At 44.0% G+C, this 9,746-nt stretch overlaps 1 protein-coding gene across 1 annotated transcript; it reads left to right on the top strand.

Moving 5' to 3' along the window:
* Positions 1–3,127: 3,127 nt before the first annotated feature.
* Positions 3,128–6,025, top strand: LOC127186858 (granzyme-like protein 2). Its single transcript, XM_051143160.1, has 5 exons — positions 3,128–3,284; positions 4,400–4,547; positions 4,863–4,995; positions 5,218–5,472; positions 5,865–6,025. The coding sequence occupies exons 1-5, from the start codon at positions 3,230–3,232 to the stop codon at positions 6,015–6,017; spliced, it is 744 nt and encodes a 247-aa protein (XP_050999117.1). The 5' UTR covers positions 3,128–3,229; the 3' UTR covers positions 6,018–6,025.
* The last annotated feature ends 3,721 nt before the right edge of the window (positions 6,026–9,746 follow it).

Genomic DNA, 9,746 nt, shown 5'->3' with positions numbered 1-9,746 from the left:
GGTTCATTACAGCACACCTCGCACAAAGAGCATGGGCTTGCATAGACTTGTTTAACCTCTCTGGAAGCAAAAGGAGAAAGTCCCCCTGGGTTAAGTGATCCTTCTTACTGTAGGACAGTTGTCATAGTCACCTCCCTTTCAATACCATTCTTCTCTGCCCCACACCAAACTCCTCCTCTCCAGTTCTCCATCTGCCATCTTCATGTGCTTGGAAGTCCATTCATTTCCCAGGATCCTCTCTTGTGGGAAATGACCTTATGATGGGACCTTCTATCACAGCCTCAAGCTGAGTGAGCTTGTCAGGTAAGAGGAAGAACTAAACCAGTGAGGAAGTATCCCCCCCCTTAGACACATGAGCAGCTCAGTACACACTCAGGCCTTCTACTGTGGTTCCTGCAAGCAATGCATCAAATATCTCAATGGCATGTACGATTTTGTTTGCACTTCTATGACCTACAGAAAAGAGGTAGAAGAAAGATACATGGGGTACAGAAATATTTATTGACTTCTGGGGATGTTTATTCATTGGAAACAGGAATGGGCCAGTGCAAGGCTTCAGGCTATATCCTGTTGAGTCTGAAGATATCCATTTCCCACAAACAGAACAGTTGCTTCCCATGAATTTTTTTTAATATATCCAATATTGTGGTAACCCAAATCCTCTAGTCTGTCCTATGGCACTCAGGAGGGCATGTAAGCAAACTCCCTCCTGAAAGAGTCACCCTAGTGGTCCACATCAGAAGGATGATTTCAGGTTTTTGAGTCATCACCTTACCCCCTCCCCAGCTCTCGCTCTGGTTTTTACACTCTCCCCGTTTTCTAGACTCCACCATAGTCCTGATTATGCAGAGTTTTCCCACCATCTAATAAGGTCTGGTTGGTAAATAAAGTGACATCCATGTCTGAAACATGACATAGCATCATGCTCAGGGTTCTGGCACTTGTGCCACAATCTCCCACAGATCTATGAAGACACAAATAGAGTCAGACCGGAGAACCAACAGGACAGCGTTACCTTTCAGGTTCAGTGTTTCCATACAGAAAGTTGAAAAATGTCCAAGAAGGGTGTTGTTGATAGCAGACGGCATGTCTACACAAGGACACTGAACTTCATTAATGAAAACACCTAACACTGTCAAATTTGTGTTTCCTATATTTTGCAGCAATGGTATTTTTCACATTTTAAACAAACTCTGAGAATATAAGAAGATCAAATCTTTACTGAAATACAATGCTGCCCAGAGAAGGTGGGAAGAGCCATCCCCTGTTCAGTAAAATATTGCCAAGGCCTCCTTTTCCCCTGGAGCTTACAGGCCAAAGCAGAGAGGTCCCAAGTGCAGCTTTTGGGAGCCTGGCAGGGGCCATGATCTACTTTGCTCCTTTGTGATCATAACACAGAAACAGAAGTTGTGGGTGACAGAGATCCAGAGGCACTATCTATAGAGAGCACTGGATAGGAAAAGAGAAAGCGAGCAAAGACAGAAGACGAACAGGCTTGCATGGCCTGGAGAGCTGTTTGAGTGTATCCTGCATACAGTCCACTGAGCTCAGTGAGAAGACGTCATTGATTCTTTTTTCCATCAAATATGAAAATGTGTCACCCATTACACTCATGTTCTTTTTCCTGGCCTCTTCTGTCATTACTTTCTGTAAACGTCACTCACATCTGTTATATATGTTCACTGTCCCATTAAAATGTGAGCCCCATTTGATTCCCTTCTTTCTGTTCACAAAGTTCTAAGGCAGTTACACACTTGTCAGTAAGATCCTCACATGAGAAAACAAGCTACATGCCCTGTAGTGTCTAAACTCATGACTAGACTCTCCATCCCTGGATCAAAACAGCAGTCAACTCTGAGAAAGGACACAGGTGCACCAGGACACTCACTGTGTGTCAGCTTGGCAGTACCAACCGGTTTCCAGATAACCCTGAGAGAACTGGGCTGTGAGCCATGTGGGAGGCACAAGGCTAGCCCAAGAGCCTGCCCCAATAACTCAAAGGAAGTTTAACTACCAGGAAAATGTGATAACACTATCAAGATGTGAGATATCAGAAGGGAAATTTTTGGCAGAGTGGAACCAGATGCGTTTAGGTGATAATTAGCTCCTGCAGGAGAAACACTGTAATCTAGCATCTTCAATTTCCTATGTGTAACCTCATAGATTTTGTTTTAGAAGATATATATTACCACACAGATATTTATTAATTCCTCCAACATTACTAGATGTCTTAATCATTTGCAAATTGTTGGGGAAAGGATACAAATGGGTTAACAGAGTAACAAGATAACAATACTCCCTTTAATATCTACTTGGAGGAGAATACAAACGAGAACGTGTTTGAATATTGCAGCTTTGGTGAGACAGATACAAAGTCAGCATGGGGGATAAATGTGCATTACATCAAAAGTCTCCTTACATTTTTCCGCATGACAAGATTGTCAGGAACAGTAATCTCAGTGTCCGGTTGACTCTGGGATTCTGAGCAGAAACGCATTTGAGCTTCACATTCAAAGGTTAGCATTCTCCAGGCACCTGCATGTACAGAACTGCATGGAGAACTCCTCACTGGAGACTGAGAAGTGAGCAGCAGAGCTTTGCCTGTGTCACATCCTTCCCTGGGGACCAGATTGCCTTGTCAGTGCAGAACAAGAGCAAATGCAGACACTTGGCACAAACAGCTTTGTTTCTTCTCTTCATCTCAGCTGTGATCCCACTAAATACTATGGTGATGAAAGGTTTTAATGATGAAATGTCAAGAATATGAAGACATCAGCGGCTATAGACTGTCAGGGAAAACTGAACATTTGTCTGTCAAATCCTTTATATTAAGCTGCCCTGTTCAGTTGTTTTAGTAGAGTACGGCATGTAGAGATGTTATTTTTTAGAGCAGACAATTACTTGATCACATATTCAAGACACATCATGCTGCAATTCCCTGAGCAATGACAGGACACAGGGACTCACCCTGGCTTGGTGTGGAAGTTCTCAATAGGTTCAGCCACCCTTATCAGAATGTAACATTCCTGTGGGGAATGTGGTCATGCTCACCAGCAACGGACTGAAAATGTCCTTCCTGCATATCACCACACTGATGCCGCAAGAACTCTTAAATACCACACAGGAAATTAGTGGGCTTGGCCCCAGAGCCTCTTTCCTCACCTGACGATTTAAAAGTTGTGAGAAGCAATCAGGTGACGACGGAGACCTGGTCAGACCTCTGAAGAAGATGCTCCTGCTCCTGGTCTTCCTGGTGTCTGTCCTACCACTCAGCACTGATGGAGGTAAGCAGGCTTCCCTTCCCTGGAGGGCTGGCATGTGGCACACTGACACTTAGATTGTGCCTTGGTCAGGCTGCACCTAAGAGCTGCTCCTGACTTATTTCACCTGAGAAGGTTGCTGAACCACAGATCTAGCACTGAATAAATAGAGACCCAGTATCATGATGACCTACTCACAACGGCACCTGGTGAGTGAGAGCTCAGTCATCTAAATGTGATGAATTGTAAAAATATCATAGGACCCTAGTGGAAAGATTCATCGCAAATGAGGGCAGGATTACCCATTGGCCAAACCTACTAAGAGTGGGCGAGTTTATACAGGGGCTACTGTCCGCATTAAGACTAGAGGAACACTTCAATTCAGGTTCCAGGCTCCCCTTTGTCTTGTCTCTGTTCTTCTGAACCACATGTGTCTACCACGACAGTTAGCCACAAGCTCACAGACCCAGTGCAGTGCGGGTTTATCCCTAATCCACAACATGGTGGAAACAGGCTGACACAGGATCCTCCATCGCATTTCCCCATCTCACTGTGAGCCGTACTCCCCTGTGTCCTCCTTTCTTTGGTGTGAAGGTCATTTAAAGACCTTAGGTGGACAAATCTATGCTGAAGAGTAGACTACATCAGGACTCTCCCCCCACCTACAGGAACAGCATGTTTGAGGGTTTCGTATTGTTTATAACGTCGAAGTGGTGTGCTTACTATGTATCAGGAATCAGAATGCAAAAAAGCAGGCAGAGCTCTCAAGTCCCACAATGCATCATGCTCCCTTCAGACAGTCCAGTGCTTAATGACCAATTGCAGTTGGCTGAAGTGTATTCCTGGTCTTCGGGACAATATATGCAGAATTCTTCCTTAATGTATGTATGATTTTTAATTTGATTGAGAGAAAAGTCTTGGCACCATGATTGCTACAAGACAAAATAAAAACTAAGGGAAAAGTGAAGGCATGCTGTGAGCTGTACATCAGCCAATGTAGAACGCGGGCACCCTCCAGGCTCTTTTCCCCATCCAAGTCACATCACAGACTCACCATGCATGAAGTGTTCCTTAATCTAGTCACAAAATTGTTGCAGGTTCCCTGGGCACAGAGGTTCAGAACAAGTTTTCTTTTTCAGGAAAAATATTTTGGGGTACAGAGGTCAAGCCCCATTCCCGGCCCTACATGGCATACTTAAATATTGATAGGAACAATTCACACTATGTCTGTGGTGGTTTCCTGGTGGATAAGGACATCGTAATGACAGCAGCTCACTGTAATGGAAGGTAAGGAGAAGCAACTGGGTCTTTTTTGCCTGGGACTGACCAAATAAGAACACATCCTGGCTGTTGCTAAACACAAAGAGCCAAAGGTTTATATAACATGACTTTATCCTATTTGACATAAAGTGATTGTGAGACACAGGGCCATATGGTGTCAGACAAAGGTCAGAAAGGCTGGGGAGATTACTAAAGACCAAAGGCACAGTGTTCCCATAAATTTCATGCTATTAGATTCAGCCAAGCTCTGCCTTGCGCTGAGACATTTCAGAGACTGTTTCATTGCTCCTATCTTGTACGTAATCCATCTTATTTTCACAGCCATATAACTGTAACCTTGGGTGCTCATGATATGAGGAACAAGACAAACACCCAGAAAATTCATGCTATTAAACACGTACCTCATGAGGGCTACACTAAGAAGAAAAAGTTTAATGACATCATGCTACTAAAGGTACCATGTTACTGACCTCTGCTGTACTCCCACAGATTACTAGAGGACACTCCAGTCCTCTCCTCTGGGTGGCTGATCTGTCGGTGCTAGAGCAGGAGACTGGAGCTGGGGAGGAGGACGTGGGCAAGCTTTTCAAATGGGAAAGATACAGGAAAACCCATCGCTGGTTAAGCTTGCTGAGAGGGCCACACCTGACCCCTGATTCTTCATCTTTCTAACCAGCTGAAACGCAAAGCTCAAATCAATAGTTTTGTGAAGACCATTGCTCTGCCAAAGAGTGAGGACTGGGTGAAACCTGGCCAGGTGTGCACAGTGTCAGGCTGGGGAAACCTGGCCAACTGCAGTTCATCTAACACACTTCAGGAAGTGAATCTAGTAGTTCAAAAAAAACAGTTGTGCATGGAAATGTCAAGAAACTACAATGACTCCATCCAACTCTGTGTGGGAAATCCCAATGAGAAAAAGGCTACTGGTTCTGTAAGTACATAGTCATCCTCAAATCTTTGCCCAGCTACAGGGCGCTACTATGAACACACAGCAGGGATTTCTCCCACTGTAAAAACCACTGCTAGTCTAGAGTATATGTAGGGATCAACATACAGTGATCTAGCATTTTCCCTCAGCCAATCCTGTCTTTTAAGCATGGGAAAATAGGAGAGAGAGGTTGAGCTAAACTGAAGAAATGACACAGCCAAGCAGAGACACTCTACTGAGTCACTGAGCTCAGAACCAAGGGCAATGGTGACCCACAGGCTTTCCCATGTGAAATCTCAGGCCTTAGTGGGATCGCAGAATAACGTGGAGGAAAAGAGTCTAGAAAGAGGCCATAAGAGGATATTTACTACGAATTCTCCTTTGTCTGCCTACAGGGAGATTCTGGAGGACCCTTTGTGTGTAACAATGTGGCTCAGGGCATTGTCAGTCATCGCTTTTGTACTGGACAACCTCCTCGGGTATTCACCAGAATCTCCAGCTTTATACCTTGGATTAAGAAAACAATGAAACTCCTTCAACAATCCTAGGAGAAAATCCCTGTGTCTGGGTTAGTGCCCAGCCTTCTGGGGTACAGCAATGTGAGTCTTAATAAAGAAATTTGTCTTCAGGTTGGAGTTGACATCCTCTTCTTCTGTGAATGCGTATCTTACAACATGTTCCTGCATCATCTTCCTCTTCACCCTCTTCATCTCATGGTTGCTGTCTCAGCTACTTCTCACAAAGCTTGTGCATCTTACCTGTGCGCCAACCCACCACAACAGCATGTGTAAAGGCCATAAATGTCAGTCCTGGAAAGTCCTGTCTTTGTCTGAGAAAGGGACCTTCTCTTTCTAAAGTCTTCAGAAATAACAGACTACAAAAGGGGAGAAAGATCAAAAGTCCTTACCTACCTCTTGACCATTTCCCCTAAGGATTTGCTATGTTTCTACAAAGTCTGCTGTTCTCTCAAGCTCCTCCTGGGTCTCCTGATCCAGCCTCTCTACTAAGCTGTTATCTCATCTTAGAACTGCATCCAATTCTTTCCATATTGTCCAAAGGACTTAGATTATGGCAGGCCCAGGTCAGCACTTCTCATACAACATATCTGGCCCCAGAGCCCTTGTGTGAGTTCAGAGTCACAGTGCAGATTGTTCAGAACAACCCACTGACCGACAACTGAACTTCAGCTTGTGCACCTGGTCATAGACTACAGCCTGATTTTTTTTTTACAGTTTCTCACATGTAATCGATGCATACTGAACTTTCTCAACCCCTCTCACCTCCCTACCATCCCTGTGCACCAGGGCTCTCCTCACAATCCCCGTCACACAATCATATCTGTGGGTTTAGTTTTATAACCAACTGATATTAACAAAGACCATCCGTGTGAATGTGGGTTTAAATCCATCCATTGGAGTCTGGTAGGCTCAGCAGTGGATACACAACTAAGGCAGTGAGTTCCTGCTCCCCTCCCAGAATCTGGCACTAGACAATAGTTCAAGAGACCCTGCGAGCCTCTCCCCGTTTTTGACTGATTACTGATAGAGGCAGTCTTGTGCGAGCCCCATCCTGGTAACTAACTACAGCTGGTATGAATTGAGGACTGCAATAACTGTGTCATCTAGAGAATGGAACTTTGCAGCCCTTCATCCTATCTTCCAGCTCTTACATACTTCACATGCTCTGTTCCTTAATGTGCCCTGAGCCTTACAAGGAGAGAATAAATGACTTGTTTAGAGATGGACCCACAACCACCACTTATTTCTGCATCTTGGGCAGCAGTGGTCCTCTGCATTCACCACCATAGGAAGGTGACTCTGATTAAGGCTTCTCTGAATCCCGACTTTTGTCTATGGGGGAAAGTATAGGTGTTTGGAAGACAGTTTGCTCTTCATCAGTTTAGTTTACCATCAGAAATACACTCCCCTGTGTGTACTTAGCCAGGCGTTCAGGGGAAGGCATTCTTCCCCTCTACCCTATAGTGTGAGGCTCAAATCAGATCAGAAGACAATTGGTTAGAGGCAAAACAGAGAAGCCACTATTGCTCAGGTGGGAGGATCTGGCTTCCCATATGGTTTCTTTATCTCATTTAATTCTTCCCTCCATCCTACACCCTCAGATCCCAACCCTCTGCCTCTCTTGCTGCCCAGATCTTTCTACATCAATTTGACCATTCTTTACTACCTCCCTCCTTGAAGGTAATTTCTCCTGTTTCTCTCATATTTCCTGGCTTCCACTGTTACCCCGTGTTAGACACACAACACAAAACATTCACAGAACTATGATTCCCATATTAGAAATAATATGCACTTTTTCTCCATTGAGGCCTGGCTTATATCACTCAGAAAAATAAATTCCCCTGCTCACCCATTTTTCTGAAAATGGCATTTTTCTTATATGTACCACTTTTTTATTATCTATTCTTCAGTCAATGGGGAGCTGACTGCTTCCATTTCCTAGTCAATGTGAATACAGCAGCAGTGAACATGGATGTGCAGATGAGCGTGTCATGGGGTATAGAGTGCTTTTGATGAATGCTCAGTAGTGTTCAGCTGGATCATGCAGTAGTTTTAATTTAGTTTTTTATGTCATTTTTGTTTTGAGAAATCTCCAGACTGAATTCCAATGTCCCTGCACCGAGTTCACATTCCAATCAACAATGTGAAGGTTCCTCTTTCCCTACAGCCAACCAGAATTTGTTGTTAATATTCTTCATGATGGCCATTCCTGGATTAGATTAAACTTAAGTGGCTTTACTCTGCATTTCCCTAATGTCTAAGGATGTCTAAAGACTTTTTCTTTGTAACCATTTATATTTCTTCTCCTCTTGAGAGTTTTTTCTTTTTTAGTTCTGTTATGGCACCTTTTTAATCTTTTTGATTTTTAATTCTTCTATACTTAGGAGAATTTCATACATGTGTCCAATATGAGCACATGTGGTCTCCATTTCCCCTGTCTAGTGCCCACCACACACTCCTTGACAAAGCCCTTTCCCACTTCATGACACAGAAGAAAGAGAAGAACTCTACACCATAACATGGCTGATATTCTCAGTGAAGTAACAGAAGAACATCTCCCAAATACAAAGAAAGAAATACTCACCCAAGTAAAAAGGCTTACACACAAAAATAGGCAAGTCCAAAACAGAAATTACCCATGATATATTACAGTCCAAATGCTAAAAACAAAGGCTAAAGAAAGAGTGTGGAAGCTTCCAGAGAGAAGGGCCAAGTCACATATACAGGCAGACTCATCAAACTGATAGCTAATATCTTGATGGAAATTTCTAGAGTCAGAAGGGCTTTTTTATTAGACCCACTAAGTCTAATTAGTGGTGCCCACATGTACATGGGTGTAAGTCTGTCCATCACCTAGGGGAGTGGTTCTCATCCTGCTGCGACCCTTTAACACAGTTTCACATGTTACGCTCACCCCAACCCATAAAATTATTTCATTGCTACTTTATAACTGTAGTTTTGCTACTGTTGTAAATATATAGTATTATGGAATATAAATATCTGTTATGCAGGATGTCTGATATGCTACCCTTGTGAAAGGGTCAGTTTAACCCCAGTCAAACCCCAAGAACCACAGATCAAGAAAACCTGCACTGAAGCATGAGAAACATCCCAGCAACCACCACTGATTATTCCTCCCAAAAAACCATCCAGAGCCAATAGCTACCTGGAGGTCACCGACCCCATCTCAGGCACAGAAGGCCACATTTAAAGTTAGTCAAGGGAGAGAATGAGAGGAACCAAGGAAGGGTCAACAACGTTTCCCCAGCTCTCGGGAATTCTCCCATGCAGGCAGCATCCTGAACTGTGATGGCCCATCTCTGCTTCCTTGTAACAGTGCTACCCTGAGCACACTGATTCCATGCCCCAAGAAATCTAAGCTCACCCCACCTCCACTTTCATATCATAATTGCTCCTCTGCTCATGTGAGTTTTCCCACTGAGACTCTAGAATACCACCATCCCTGCTTCTATGTCACAACCCTCCTCTAAGCCCAGATCCACAGACTCCACAGGGTGGCTGTGGACCTAGAGCAGTTCCCAGATTCCCAGCCAGGTCTTCATCCCTTGACACTCATTTGGTGCTTCCATGTTCTTAGCACAGCCCTTGGTACACACATGCACACTCACATATACTCAGGAGTTACAGTCTCACTTGGGGTCCTCACATGCTAACATAGTTAGATCGACGCTGGGAAGAAATCCTACTCTAAAGGGAAATGTGATGCCCAGTGTTGTGCCTTCTCATGATCAAATCAAT

This window comes from Acomys russatus, chromosome 3 (genome assembly GCF_903995435.1).
Source record: "Acomys russatus chromosome 3, mAcoRus1.1, whole genome shotgun sequence".
NCBI classification, from domain to species: domain Eukaryota; kingdom Metazoa; phylum Chordata; class Mammalia; order Rodentia; family Muridae; genus Acomys; species Acomys russatus.
Note: the sequence above shows the minus strand (reverse complement) of the source record. Positions and strands in the feature narration are given on the sequence as shown.